At 41.1% G+C, this 12,998-nt stretch overlaps 3 protein-coding genes across 5 annotated transcripts in view; all 3 read right to left on the bottom strand.

Moving 5' to 3' along the window:
• QSOX2 (quiescin sulfhydryl oxidase 2) overlaps window positions 1-1,314 on the bottom strand; it is a 25,150-nt gene extending 23,836 nt beyond the window's left edge. The window contains exon 1 of the mRNA XM_057380876.1: window positions 1,311-1,314. Within this exon, the coding sequence (XP_057236859.1) occupies window positions 1,311-1,314 (4 nt within the window). The remainder of the gene's footprint in view (window positions 1-1,310) is intronic.
• Window positions 1,315-2,662: 1,348 nt separating this feature from the next.
• LOC130582260 (centrosome-associated protein 350-like) lies at window positions 2,663-6,318 on the bottom strand. Of its 3 annotated transcripts, XR_008966301.1 has the most exons (4): window positions 6,174-6,318; window positions 5,187-5,528; window positions 4,719-4,862; window positions 2,669-3,849 (listed from the first exon to the last, which is right to left on the bottom strand). XR_008966301.1 is itself a non-coding variant. In XM_057380865.1 (3 exons), the coding sequence occupies exons 1-3, from the start codon at window positions 4,920-4,922 to the stop codon at window positions 3,673-3,675; spliced, it is 507 nt and encodes a 168-aa protein (XP_057236848.1). In that variant the 5' UTR covers window positions 4,923-5,060; the 3' UTR covers window positions 2,663-3,672. The 3 variants fall into 3 exon arrangements, 1 of the variants encoding a protein (XP_057236848.1); XM_057380865.1 differs by lacking the exons at window positions 5,187-5,528; window positions 6,174-6,318 and adding an exon at window positions 4,129-4,254 and having other exon boundaries at window positions 2,663-3,849; window positions 4,719-5,060; XR_008966302.1 differs by lacking the exon at window positions 5,187-5,528 and having other exon boundaries at window positions 2,665-3,849.
• Window positions 6,319-11,855: 5,537 nt separating this feature from the next.
• Window positions 11,856-12,998, bottom strand: part of CCDC187 (coiled-coil domain containing 187) — a 17,034-nt gene continuing 15,891 nt past the window's right edge. The window contains exons 12-13 of the mRNA XM_057380875.1: window positions 12,747-12,834; window positions 11,856-12,080 (exon numbers count right to left, since the gene is read on the bottom strand). Coding sequence (XP_057236858.1) covers window positions 11,856-12,080; window positions 12,747-12,834 — 313 coding nt within the window. The remainder of the gene's footprint in view (window positions 12,081-12,746; window positions 12,835-12,998) is intronic.

Here is a 12,998-nt window from a genome sequence, read left to right as displayed (position 1 = left end):
GCGCCGAGAGGGCGGGGCGGGGCCGCGCCATAGCAACGCGCCGGCCATGGCGGCCCGGCCTGAGGGGAGCGGGGTCCATGAGGGGAGCGGCGTCCTTGAGGGGAGCGGTGTCCCTGAGGGGAGCGGGGTCCCTCAGGGGAGGGGTGTCCCTGAGGGGAGCGGTGTGCCTGAGGGAGCGGTGTTCCTGAGGGGAACGGTGTCCCTGAGGGGAGCGGTGTCCTTGAGGGAAGCGGTGTTCCTGAGGGGAGCGGTGTGCCTGAGGGGAGCGGGGTCCCTGAGGAGAGCGGTGTCCTTGAGGAGAGCGGTGTCCTTGAGGGGGAGCGGTGTGCCTGAGGGGAGCGGTGTTCCTGAGGGGAGCGGGATCCCTGAGGAGAGCGGTGTTCCTGAGGGGAGCGGTGTCCCTGAGGGGAGCGGGGTCCCTGAGGGGAGCGGTGTGCCTGAGAGGAGCGGTGTGCCTGAGGGGAGCGGGGTCCCTGAGAGGAGCGGTGTCCCTCAGGGAGCGGTGTGCCTGAGGGGAGCGGTGTCCCTCAGGGAGCGGTGTCCCTCAGGGGAGCGGTGTCCTTGAGAGGAGCGGGGTCCCTGAGGGGAGCGGTGTCCCTGAGGGGAGCGCGGTCTCTGAGGGGAGCGGTGTGCCTGAGAGGAACGGTGTCCCTGAAGGGAGCGATGTGCCTGAGGGAGCGGTGTCCCTGAGGGGAGCGGTGTCCCTGAGGGGAGCGGGGTCCTGAGGGGAGCGGTGTCCCTCAGGGGAGCGGTGTCCCTGAGGGAGTGGTGTCCCTGAAAGGAGCGGGGTCCCTGAGGGGAGCGGTGTCCCTGAAAGGAGCGGGGTCCCTGAGGGGTGTGTTGTTCCTGAGGGAGCGGTGTCCCTGAGGGGAGCGGTGTCCCTGAGGGGGAGCGGTGTCCCTGAGGGGGAGCGGTGTCCCTGAGGGGAGCGGTGTCCCTCAGGGGAGCGGTGTCCCTGAGGGGACCGTCCCGTGTCCGCAGACGGAAGGGGGGATTGTCCGTGTCCCCTGAGCGTTGTAAAAGACGGAATATGTAACGTTTTTATTTTAAAATAATGTTATTTGATGCTTTATTTGATCGGTGAATCGGAGAGCTGTCAACAAGTTCTAAGTGATGTCCAGGTGTTGGAACAACACTTGTCACTCCAGTGGCCGTGCATGAAGAGGTTGCCCAGAGCTGGTGTGGAGACTCAGTCACCGGAGATACCTCAGAGCCATCGGGACACAATCCTGTGCCATGGGCTCTGGGATGACCCTGCTGCCCCAGGGAGTTTGCACTCCATGACCCACTGTGGTCCTTTCTGGTCTTACCCATTCCGGGTTTCTGTGAGATCACTCAGTGGYCAAATTTCTGTGACAATTGCTATAGAAAGAGAAGTTTTAACTTCACGAAACTTCTGACTGAGTAGAAATGTGAAGCCGGGTGGCCTTTGGGTCGAGAGCTCTTTCATCCCAAAGAACCTGTCTCAGCAGGGAAGAGCCGTCTCTCCTCAAACAAGCTCTGATAAAAGGCTGTGCGTGGGCAGCTTTACAGAAGCTCTGTCCATAAATTCAGGCTGGATGAGTACTAGTAATGGATTTCAGCACCTTTTATAGCTCTAGCCCGCTATGGAAATCTTCTTTTATTTCTAAATACAGGCTCAAGAATTTTCACTACTTTAACGAGAAGTTAGGGCCTAACTTATCATTTTTTGTGGTCGGCAAGCCACAAACAGTACAAGAGTAAAATTCTGCCACTTTTGCCTTTTCCTAATCCTTTCTTTTATTTGACTGTTAATATCTGAAGTGGTTCAGACACGTATGTTTTGATCCATATCCACAACTACAACCTAAATGGTTTCTCACATCCCAGCTTTGGGGTTCTCTGTCTGTATTTTTGCTGGGTACAAAAGCAAGCAACAAAATAGATGGTTACAGCAGCAGAGCCCAACAGTTACCAACAACTGAAAAATCTCGAAACAGCTGCTAATTAGGATTTTAAAAATCTGCTGTGCCTAYGATATTTTAGAGCACATTTTATTCAGAAGAATTGTTAAACGCAGGAAGATGAAAGAGATGGATTACAGGAGAATTAAATGTAGGGTTTAACTGAGAAATAATCATTTTCTATGAAAGATAATGACTCCTCTTGAGGCTAGTATCAAGATTTATTGACCCAGGAGGTTAATATTGATCAAACCCAAGGCAAACAAAATATTAGACCTTGAAGGAGAGTAATCTTGATATTGAAGCCTTGCTACTGAGTGAACAGGTCAATATATCTGGGTGCCARAATCTCAGGTTTTGAACACAGAATGGTGGGGGATATTAAACATGTCTGACATGTTCTGTGTACACACTTTTTATTCTCATCAGCAGGAGGTTCTTTATAGCTGTGTCCTTCCCTGCAGAGCATTGTGCAAGGGTTCAGGCTTGACTCACAACCTTCATTGCAAATCCGATGGGGATCKGCCTCAGGTGGAACATAAGGCTGAAATCAAACAAGTCCTTCAGCTATTTATTAATATCTAACTGATATTTTTAATAGTTTTCATTCCAAACACAAGGATCTGCTGCTGCAGCAAAACCAGAGTGAGAATAAACTGAAAAACCTGTGTGCTGCCATCTATAGATTTGTCATTGTGTACAGCAGTCTGTATGTCCAGGAGAAAAAATAAACCAGTTAAATTCTGCTGTAAACTGGCAACAAGAAAACAAGTAACTTATATGGATTAACTAATCAATGACGATAAAAGAGACAAGGAAATGTAGCACCAGAGACATGGAAATAGTTTATAGGATAAGATCAACAGTTAATGTGCTGGGGGCAGAAATTGCCTTTTTATTTCTGTTCATATGGCAACAARCAGGGGAGGGTTTAATGTGCCCAGCAAAACAAAAGTGCACCCATTCACTGCTGAGAAGAGCAGTGGGGACAATATAATCTGCAATTCTAATTAATATAAGTGAAAATAAATAAAATACGATACACACGGCTTATTGTRTTTATTCAGAAAACAAGTACAAAGACAACTAAGCCAGCACTATTTAAAAATACAAATATATAATATGTTTCTATTCCCCTTAAAAAGATTGTTAAGTATTGTATTTTAAAATCTAAGTTCATAATTTATGTTTATTTATCCTGATTTTAATTTAATTTGAAAGATGCCCTGAATTGATTGGAGAAAAAAACTGATCTCTTTACAACCAATTATTCAATAATGAACAGTTTCTGAATTCCASTAAGAAATATTTGTGCAGTATTTATTTTAAAATGAACTAATAAAAATTTGCTCTCCTCAATGCAAAATAGGTGGAACCACAGCAATTTACATAGTGACCAATTACCATCCTCAGAGAATGCTTCTATTTCCTKGTTAGAGTCTTGATTTTTCCTGTTTGCCAATACAAAGGGAGCATTGATTTCCTCTGTTTTRTCTATTAAAGTACATTCTCAGCACCCCACATTTAGATATTGTAAAAATTCAACAGGCTCCTGTGAATTGCATGATAAATAACCCAATTACAGGCACCTATCTAATTGTTAGAAATTGAAGTTGCTCGTAGAAAAGTCTCCAATTTAAAGTGCATCACATYAGTATTTGTCTCATTTGCATACAATTATAGACATTTAACCTGAATGTCTGGCTCTAGGTCCTGCCACTTCTCTGAAGCCATCTCCAGGCTCCTTTTAACCAGTGYCACAGTCAGCTTTAAAACAGGCTTTTCTAGGATAAATCTCATTAAGAATGCTGATTGTATCAAGGATCAAGCTATCAAATATGGCTTCAGTCATCCTCATCTTCACTGTTAATTCATCATCACCATAGGAAGTCCACTGAGATTCTTCTTTGCGGAGCTCCTGAATCTAAAATACAACATGGAAAGGAATTTTTACTTCCAGAATAAGGTTCACAAAAGTACTGAGACACTACACCTCATCCAACAGCTTTATATACCCATCATTAATTAATTTAATTTAAAACCACTCACATGAACTGGAAATTCTGGATTATTATTGCAGTGAAAGGAAGGTGATAAATTTGAAGTTCTGAAGTTAATTTAAGTAAATGTGATTCTCACAAAAGAATGAGAATTACTAGYTTAAACCTAGAGGAAATAAATCCCCCTTGGAAAATCTGCTTACCAGGATGAGGTCCACTCTGTCTCTCTTACAGTTTCCATACTTGGTCATATTTAGGAATTTTCTTTTCATTTCTAAGTCATTCTTTTCCAGGTTCATTATTTTAATAATTTCACCCTGAACAAACATCTACAAAATAAAGAAGGCTGAAAAGAACTCTCCTCATAGGAATTCTGGAGCTGTGAAAGTTCCAGATGAGTGACAGGTGCCAGTGTGAAGATCCAGCTTTAAGTCCAGAAACATCCCAAGATGTAGGGGACTAATCTAGAGGTAGCTGGTCAATACTGGCCAAACAACACATTTTAATCATAATATTACTTTAGAGGTTACGGACAAAGTAGTCATAATTATGAGGATTTAAAGGCCTATTCCCATACTCCATATATATGGTATACAAAACTCCATATATATGGTATATTTTCACAAATCAGCTCAGCCTGTATTTATTCAGGCCTTTCAGAATAACACTGTTTTCTCCAATCACCTCAGTTACACTGCCATAATCCTCCCAAATGCAACGTTTCTTTTTGCCATTGCAGTATCTGCTCTCTTCACTGGCTCTTGTTCCTGTRCTTTACATTGCCAGAACATACCTTGACATCACTGACATCCATCCTTCTGCAGAGATGCCTGGAACAGTGAGATCCAATATTTTTTTTCATCCATGGAAACGTATTTGGCTTTGCAGTCACTTGATATTCTGCACACAGCAACTCACGGCTCAAATCAAATACAACCTGTAACAAACTCAGTACATTGAAGTCAGGAGAACTGGATTCCAGTCCCCAGTTTTCCATGAAACTTGGCTTTCCTGGACAGACCCAAACCAGACACTGGTCAGGTGTCCAAGATCTTATGGTGGAAAGTCTGGATTCACTGCAAGGACAACTGTTCTACTGGAATTAYTCTGCAGCAGATTGTAAAATACTCYTGGTAGTACCTTTCAGTGTCYYTTTAGTTATATTTAATGTTAACARCTAGAATAATAGAAATATTAGCTAATATGAGACAGCTTACAGAACACTAGRAAAGTTAATTAACAGTGAGTGCTTTAAAAATACCTGATTATACATCCTCTTGCTTTCTGCTTCCAAATCATTCCCKGGGAGATCATTATATTCAAAGTACTTCGGCACATTGATGTTCCTGAAATTTGAATTTATGTTCTCTGGGGTCCATAATTCTTCCACAGCATATGCAGACAGATTTTTAACATAAGAACTGTTATGTGGTATGACAAGAGGAACTTCCACAGTTTTCTTCCAAGGAGCTGAGTGCCACTGATCCAATTTGTATAAGTATTGCTTTTGTGTTTGTTTCACCAGCGTGTTTTGGTCAGAATAGGGTTGATCAAAATCATCAGAACTTCCAAAAATGCCAGCATCAAGGATTTTTGTAAGGAACTTCAAAAGAGAGATAAAGAAAAGCCAGATGGCATATTCCATATTTTCAAAAGGTATTGAGAGTATTAGGTACTGATTAAGGTTACACCTCAAACCGTCTTTTCTTGGGCTCAAAGAAAGGCTTACTAGTGTGTCATTAAAAAAAAAAAAACCAACAAATCCAAATCTATTTTAACTGCATTTGGCAGAATTCAGAATTAGAAAGAATTACAATTCTGGAGTTACATGAAAATTTTTGATGTTTAACAACATTTTTGTTCTAAATGTGAAACTGTTCTCCCCACCACCACCCACAAAGCCATTTTCTCACAGCCAGGGGCTGGAAAAGTCAGGCAGGTGAGCTGAAAAGTGTCCAGGTTTAMTCTGAAGTTATAAAAATGGAAGTTTGTGCAGATTTACAAGTCTTGACAACTGATAAATTCCAATTAAAAAGTCACATTTGCTTTGTTTGGATATATGCTAGCCGTCAGGTGCAGGATAATTGCTTAAATGTGGAATGGGTCACATTAAATGAGTCATCAGATTCCTAATGTTCACATGATATAATTTTTATGGATGATAAAAAACTGGGCCACACAAATTCTTGCCTCTATAGACCCAGCTTCAGGCCCAACACTTGAAATCAAACTTTCTCACTGTACTTACAGGCAAAGAGGTTGGAGAARTCTCCGGAGACAAATGAAGTCCCTTGTCTGCTTTTGATCTGTGTTTTCTTTTAATCTTCTTATATTCTTTAATTGCATCTTCTATAAATTTAGTTACAATTCTGTCTGTTACTGTGTGACAACCATGAATGGAGTTGTGGCAAGGAGTATCAAAATCACCCAGTAAAACATCAGAAATGTTTGCTGATGGTTCAGATAAGGCAGCAACTGAATTTTCTTTGAGGGGAAACTGCTTCTGATTGTCTTCTTGCCTTAGGCTTTTGCCATAATTCATYATGTCTTTTTCAAAGGCACTTTTATATTTGTGTTGAGCTGTTTCAGAAAATGCAATTAAAATGTCAAACAGAAGTTTTTTACTGAGTTCACTTGCAATATCATCAGCAAGTTTAATTCTTTTCTGATCCTCTACCAAGCAACAAATATTTTTGCTCATGTTTACCTCATCCGTCTTGCTTTTGTTTGGAAGTGCATCTGCAAATATCCTTTGTTTTATTTGTGCCAGTTCTGTTTTTTCTTTATCTGATCCCAAGCACATTAAGTTATTKTGACAGAGGAATTCATTACAGTTCCACTGGTTGGAATGGGGAAACTCTTGCCCTTTTCCAGGCAGCAAGGCAGTGTGTAACCTAGGCTGGTTTTCTTTTACTTCTGAACCTCTTGCACTTTTTGTGTCCTCTGCTTTCTCCTCTGCAATCCCCACTCTGGGCTTATCATCTTCAGAATATGTGCAGTCTCCTTTGAGGGAATCATCATCATAGAAGGAGTCAGAGTCCTCATCCTCCATGTAACTGGCACTATTTCTGTTAGCCCCCAACAGATGTGAAATCTCATCAGGCCTGACAAAGACCCCACAGTGCTGAGCACACTCAAAATCCTTCACCCCTTCATAAATTCCACTGTTGTCACCTTTGGCTTTGTCCAGTGCAACACCAGCCCAGTGACCACTGCCAAAATGAGTCCGGCCTTTGAACATCAGAGTTCCAGGCTGGGTTTTCTTTACTAACACTCTGTCCCCAATATCAAATGATGATAATGGGTCATCACTGTCCTCCTGAGTGCTGGGCAGATATACTTGTGCTTTGCATTGTTTCATTGGGAGTTCAGGACTTGTATTTCCACCAGAAGAAATGGTATCTGRCACAGGCTGCAAAGATATGTCCTGTTGTCCATGCTGACATTCTGATAAACCCTCCTTGGAGCTGGAAATGGCTGTAAGTGTAGACTGTTCTGAGACATGACCATCCCGAGTTGAAAAAGCACCTCTTGTCTCTGTACTGAGCAGAGGAAATTCTTCAGGCAYGATGTTATCAGGTAATAGGGGTAATGCATCCATTTTCAGTGATACATCTTCATCCACACCCTGACTAGGCTCTGAGCCTGTCATTTGTTCCGGTGGAGATGGGAAATCATCCGTGCTGGAGGCAGGATCATCATTTTTCATTGCATCTGCACCTAAAGGGAGAGGAGGAAGATCTTCACTTGGAAATGACAAATTCTTTTTGTCATAGGACAGCAAGTCAGCACTTCCAGAGGACAATACTTCATCCACAGGACACAGTATTTCCGACAAGGTRTCATCATCAGTTGGAGGGAGACCCTTATCACCAACAGAGGCTGCATCAGTGCATGAAGGGCTGGCAGCTGAATTGTTCCCCAGTTTCRGKATCTCCTGAGAACAGGGTTTRTCTCTGCTGCAGCTTTGTGAGGCAYCCAGSTGTGGTTCATCCACTCCCTCAGAAGGGTTTTCAGACTGGGAGGAATGTTCTGTCTTGGCTCTGGAGGCATTTGCTCTGTCTGCTGGAATGAAAGAGTGCAAGCCATCAGTGCAGCCATGATCCAATGCATCTCCAGAGTATTTCTGGGAGTGGGATGAAGTCTCAGCTCTGTCATCTTCATGCAGCTCACGTTCATCGTGCTTGTCACGAGGTGATGTTTCCTTTTCATTGCTTATTGCTATTGGCATCTCTGTTGAGAGATTAGGAAACACATCACCCCTGTCATAGACAAACTCTTCTGGGATACTGACATCTGTGTCCTCTTCATGCTTCAGCTCTAGTTCCTGGTCTAAAATGGAACTTTCTGAGATRTCAATCAAAACTGCAGACACTTTCTGAAATTCTGAGAGTGAAGAGCCTGATTTGGCACTTTCACATTTCAAAAAGTAGTTGTTTGACTTGGACGATGATTGGGTAGAAGTTAATCCTTCAGAAAATGATTTTAAATTTAGTTCTTCATCAGAAGCTTCATGAGAAATATGGTCCAAATTGTTCAAACATTGACTGTCATCCATCTGATGGATCTCAGAAGGCACRGGCACTTCCACTTCTTTAGCTGGAACATTTAAAAGTGTATTTTTAAATCAGCATTTCCTAAAGAATATTTTGTAGAAGAGRTTGCTGATAGATCTCTTAGGATACACAAATCTATAGTGTTCCTCACTATATCTAGTGAATAAATTAGGAGTTGGACTTTATAATCCTTGTGGTCCCTTCCAAATCAGGATATTTCATGGAATCATATGATTCTATGAAATGCAGAAAGATGGTTCATTAGAAAAAAATGACAGAAATAGGAAATATTGCTACAATATGTAAATATTTATAATACAGAGATTATGCATACCCAGAACTATGTAAATGATATAACTGACTCATATATAAACAGACAGTTTTATTTTTTACCTGTCCTACTGAGAGTAAGAAATATGAACTGAGGATAAAACCTGGAAACAAAAATAACTCCAGCATGTCCTGTCCAAGTCTATCTTCAAGTGATCTATGTTCTTTTAAAAACATCACCCTTAAATTATTGAAAAACTGCCTCAAAAAAGAGCAAATTGTTAATGACACAATCAGAGTAAGTTATGATTTTGTTCTGGGGAAGCAGTACAATCATCTCTCTTAATAAACCTCTGAGAGATCCCTACCATCCTGCCCAGCAGTGATTTATATATTGGCTATAATGAACAAGACACTTTAGTAATAAATGAGAAGATTGTCTCTCTTTCTGTCTGGATTAAAGTTTGATTGAAGTGGTTGAAAGAGATTGGACATAATAGCATTAAATATAATTGACCTGTTCCTTCAGGAGTATTTTCTGCCTGAACCAGGCATAAGCTACACGATGGAAAAACCATCCCCAGGCCTTTCATTGGGTACTTGCTGCCACATGGATTAMTATCTTCATTATCTTTAGGATCAATGTTTGGATTTGAAAGAAGTGCCTTTTCCTCCAGCATAGATTCCTAGGATGTAAATATTTAGGAGACAGAGTTAATGTCTTAAGGAAAAAGTGCACATAACCAACACACAAGACTGATTTTGACTCCAAAACTTTCAAATGTGTCTTGTATTTGTCCTATTATAAGGCAAATATAATCTGGGAYACCCTTTCTTAAAGCATTAATGTAATTCCAGAGGTGGTGCTTACCAGAAATGCACACTTTTGGCCTTCTCTTGTAATAAGTGTGGATACAGGTTCCATTCCAGCTGAATTTGTAGGTTCCAGRGGTAAGGAAACATTATCCTGAGCATTAATGGACTGCTCCAAACCTGGGGACGACTCCACYTCTTTCTGGTGTTGTACCAGTGTTTCCTTGTTCTCAGTAGAAAAGCTGTAAACAATTAGACAAGGAATTAATGATTGGGAGTTGGTTTTGTGTTTCCAAGTTAGTTAAGCACAACCAGAAGCATTTMATTTGCACCTTTATTGATTTCCTATGGATTTGCCATGGCTATCTCTAGAGTGTTCACACACGTTTTTAAACCAGGAAATGAGTAAAGCCAGAAACACTCTGAATAATGTATTTATTGCTCCATTCTCCTTCCTCTCCCTTGTTACTGCATTTTATATAATCAGTTTTCTACTCTTCATACACAATAATGGAGAAGACTGAAAAAATCATCAGCACCTCAAAAGCAAAACCAGAGTCAAACTCTGAACATGTTTGTCTTCATTTCCAGTTAATTTAGCACATCAGATTTCAACAATTCTCATTAAATTTTCTACTTAAAGTATAGCATCACAACTTTATGGACACTTGGCACAGCAAATACAGATTGTGATGGTGACTTTAAACTTTCTTCTTACTGCAGAAGCACAAGGCAACATGATTCATACTCACAGGCTTTTCCATAACTTCTAAAATAGGCAGTTGAGTAAGTTGTTCTGCCCAGAGAAAAAAGCACGTTGGTATTTTTTGCTTTGGTTTTGTTGGCTTTCTGACTTGTTTTTGCTTTAATCCCTATTAATGCTTTTTGCAAGTGAAAAAAGGAGGCTTATGTAATATTGAGCACCACTGATGTTTAMGGACTTCAACATATCCCAATTCAGAATATATATTCCAAATTCTTAGTTAAAAGCKTCCCCATTTATAATAATTACAAGTTTCTGTATCCCTTGTYTCTAGTATCTAACATTCATWAACAGAACCCCAAACCAGCAGCTTTTTCTGCACATTGGTAATTTATTATTTCAACTTGCTTTCAGTTTTGAAAGTATTTCCCAATCCTTTCCATCCCCTTATAGCCCTGCTTTGTTCCTGATCAGTATAAAATATGAATATACCCATGCTGGTGGATAAATAGCATCATTACCACTCTGCACTGCTACACAGGACAGAGATCTATGGACAATCAGCCAGAATTTGGGTGCATTTGAGTTCCACCAGCCCCTGGCTGCTCCAGACTGACACCAATATTCACTGTTCTCCTATGAGCAGCCTTGTCAGTAATAAGAAGTGAAAGCACAGCCAAGAAACCTTTTAAAGATTTCTCTGACTTATAATCAATAACACCATGAATTATAGATCAGTTCCATGCAGGGATTTATTTGAAAGCCTTTCCCTGTGGGGACTTAAGTAAATGCACAAACCTGACTCACCACTCTGCTGAAGCTGTGGGTAACACAGAATGAAAGAGGGTTTTAATTCATATAGATATATACTTGACTTTAACTGCTTTTTCTCTTCCTGAAGTGAACAGGGATTTGTTCTGAGCAGTGTGGATGCTGTCGGGCTCTCAYCCACACTGCTCAGCTCCTCCAGCCCAGTGGGAAGCAGACAGGGATACAGGGGATACAGCTCCTGGGGAACAGGAGGGTGGTGATTTCTCAGTCTGACTAAACTTCTGATTTAGAACTCACTGTAGGCATTTTATATGACACCTTCATGCTTCAGTTTAAGCATAAAATTTATCCCTATAGATTAAAAAATCCCTCTGTGATTAAATCCTCAATGAAACACAAACCTGCTCTGAGAGGTTAAGTGATACAGAGGCTCAGAGCCAGAGGATGACAAAGGAGTGAATTTCACCAATTAAATCAATACATTTCTACTCATTGCATATGGCTATTGTGAAGTCTAATTAATATATAGTTGCAAAGTGGTTTGAGTTTGTAGTTAAAAGCCTCCTGAAAACACAAACTATCATTAACAGTTGTGTGGCATCATTAAAGGCACCCTGAGGAACTCACCATTTGGGACAGAATGATAAGCAATGATCTTGATTTGTCAACCATTTGAATACAGAAGTTTTCAAAATTTATTGTCATAAACCTTCTGTTTGGAGTATCTAAAGCTCACACAACTATTTAGGACATAGCTGTCTCCACCTTCTCCACTGGATTGGGTCCCATCTTCAGCAATCACTGAGAAAAGTTTTACTTACCCCTCATATTTCTTGCTCTGTTTATTCTGTAGCTGGACACAACTGTCTTTAGTCCATGACTGTGGCTCCATAACCTCTTGCCTCCCAGMCAAACTGTGCAGCTTTTCCTGGAGTTGTGCTGTTGAATGCTGTATCATTAAGATTTCTCTCTGCTGTTTTAATAAAAGCTTCCTTTCTCGATGGGCTGCCCTGTGGATGCTTTGCAGGTGYTGGATTTCTGCCTATGCAAAGCAGAGAAAGAAAAAAGCATAAGAGAGTGAAGATAACAAAGAGATCTACTTAAAATTGTGTAGAATGTTTCTTAACATAGAACACGATTAATCCCAAAACATCCTGAAAATTCAAAATGTGTATTTTTTTCTTTTTATAAAAAAAAAAWWRMAKTKYWRTTTAATTGTCTCCAGATCCTTCAAAACTACAGAGTGCTTATGGTTTGCACTAGGAATTCCTTTATGTAAAGGAGAGTCTTGCACTACATAAGGACAGGACAGAAATTTTCTGACTACAAAGTGTAATTATGAACCATGCACAGTCGAATAACTGAGACTATAAAATTAGCTGTCAGATTAATTTAATATATTTCAACAGCACAGGCATAAATCAGTGGAAACCTACATTATATGACCTGTTTGTTACGGCATAAACAGAAAAATCCACAATAACTGTGAAGCAGCAGAAGAAAAAAAAAGATGTTTTCTTTTATCCAAGATTTACAGACTGCTGACTTTGGCACAAAACCCACCTCACTGAATGTARGAAACATGCAGAATAATGGACGCGAAGTGATTTTTTTTTTTTTTTTAAATGCAAACCCCACTTGCACCAGCAGTGCTGCATCACCCCCATGGATATGAGCTGAATCCCAGCTCCTCTCACTGCAGCATTACCTGCTCTTGTTTCAGCTCCATCAGGATTTTGTGCTGCTTTGCTGCCATGGCAGAGGCTCCATTGCTATCCTGCAGGTTTTCCAGAACACTGGAGAGCAGAAGCATGAGAATCARAGTCAGAATGCCTTGAATTTACACCAGCAATAGAAGCAAAGCTCTCTCAGAACAGCTGTAGGTGTGGAAGGCTCTGAGGAAAGTTCTGGTACACTCAGAAGGTCTCGGCGCTCTGGGGTGCCTGGACCTGTCCTGAGG

The sequence above is a fragment of the Malurus melanocephalus genome, unplaced genomic scaffold (genome assembly GCF_030028575.1).
Source record: "Malurus melanocephalus ecotype Western Australia unplaced genomic scaffold, MMel_1.1 scaffold_474, whole genome shotgun sequence".
Classification (NCBI taxonomy): Eukaryota; Metazoa; Chordata; class Aves; order Passeriformes; family Maluridae; genus Malurus; species Malurus melanocephalus.
The sequence above is the reverse complement of the archived record's forward strand: the minus strand, read 5'-3'. Positions and strand labels throughout refer to the sequence as shown.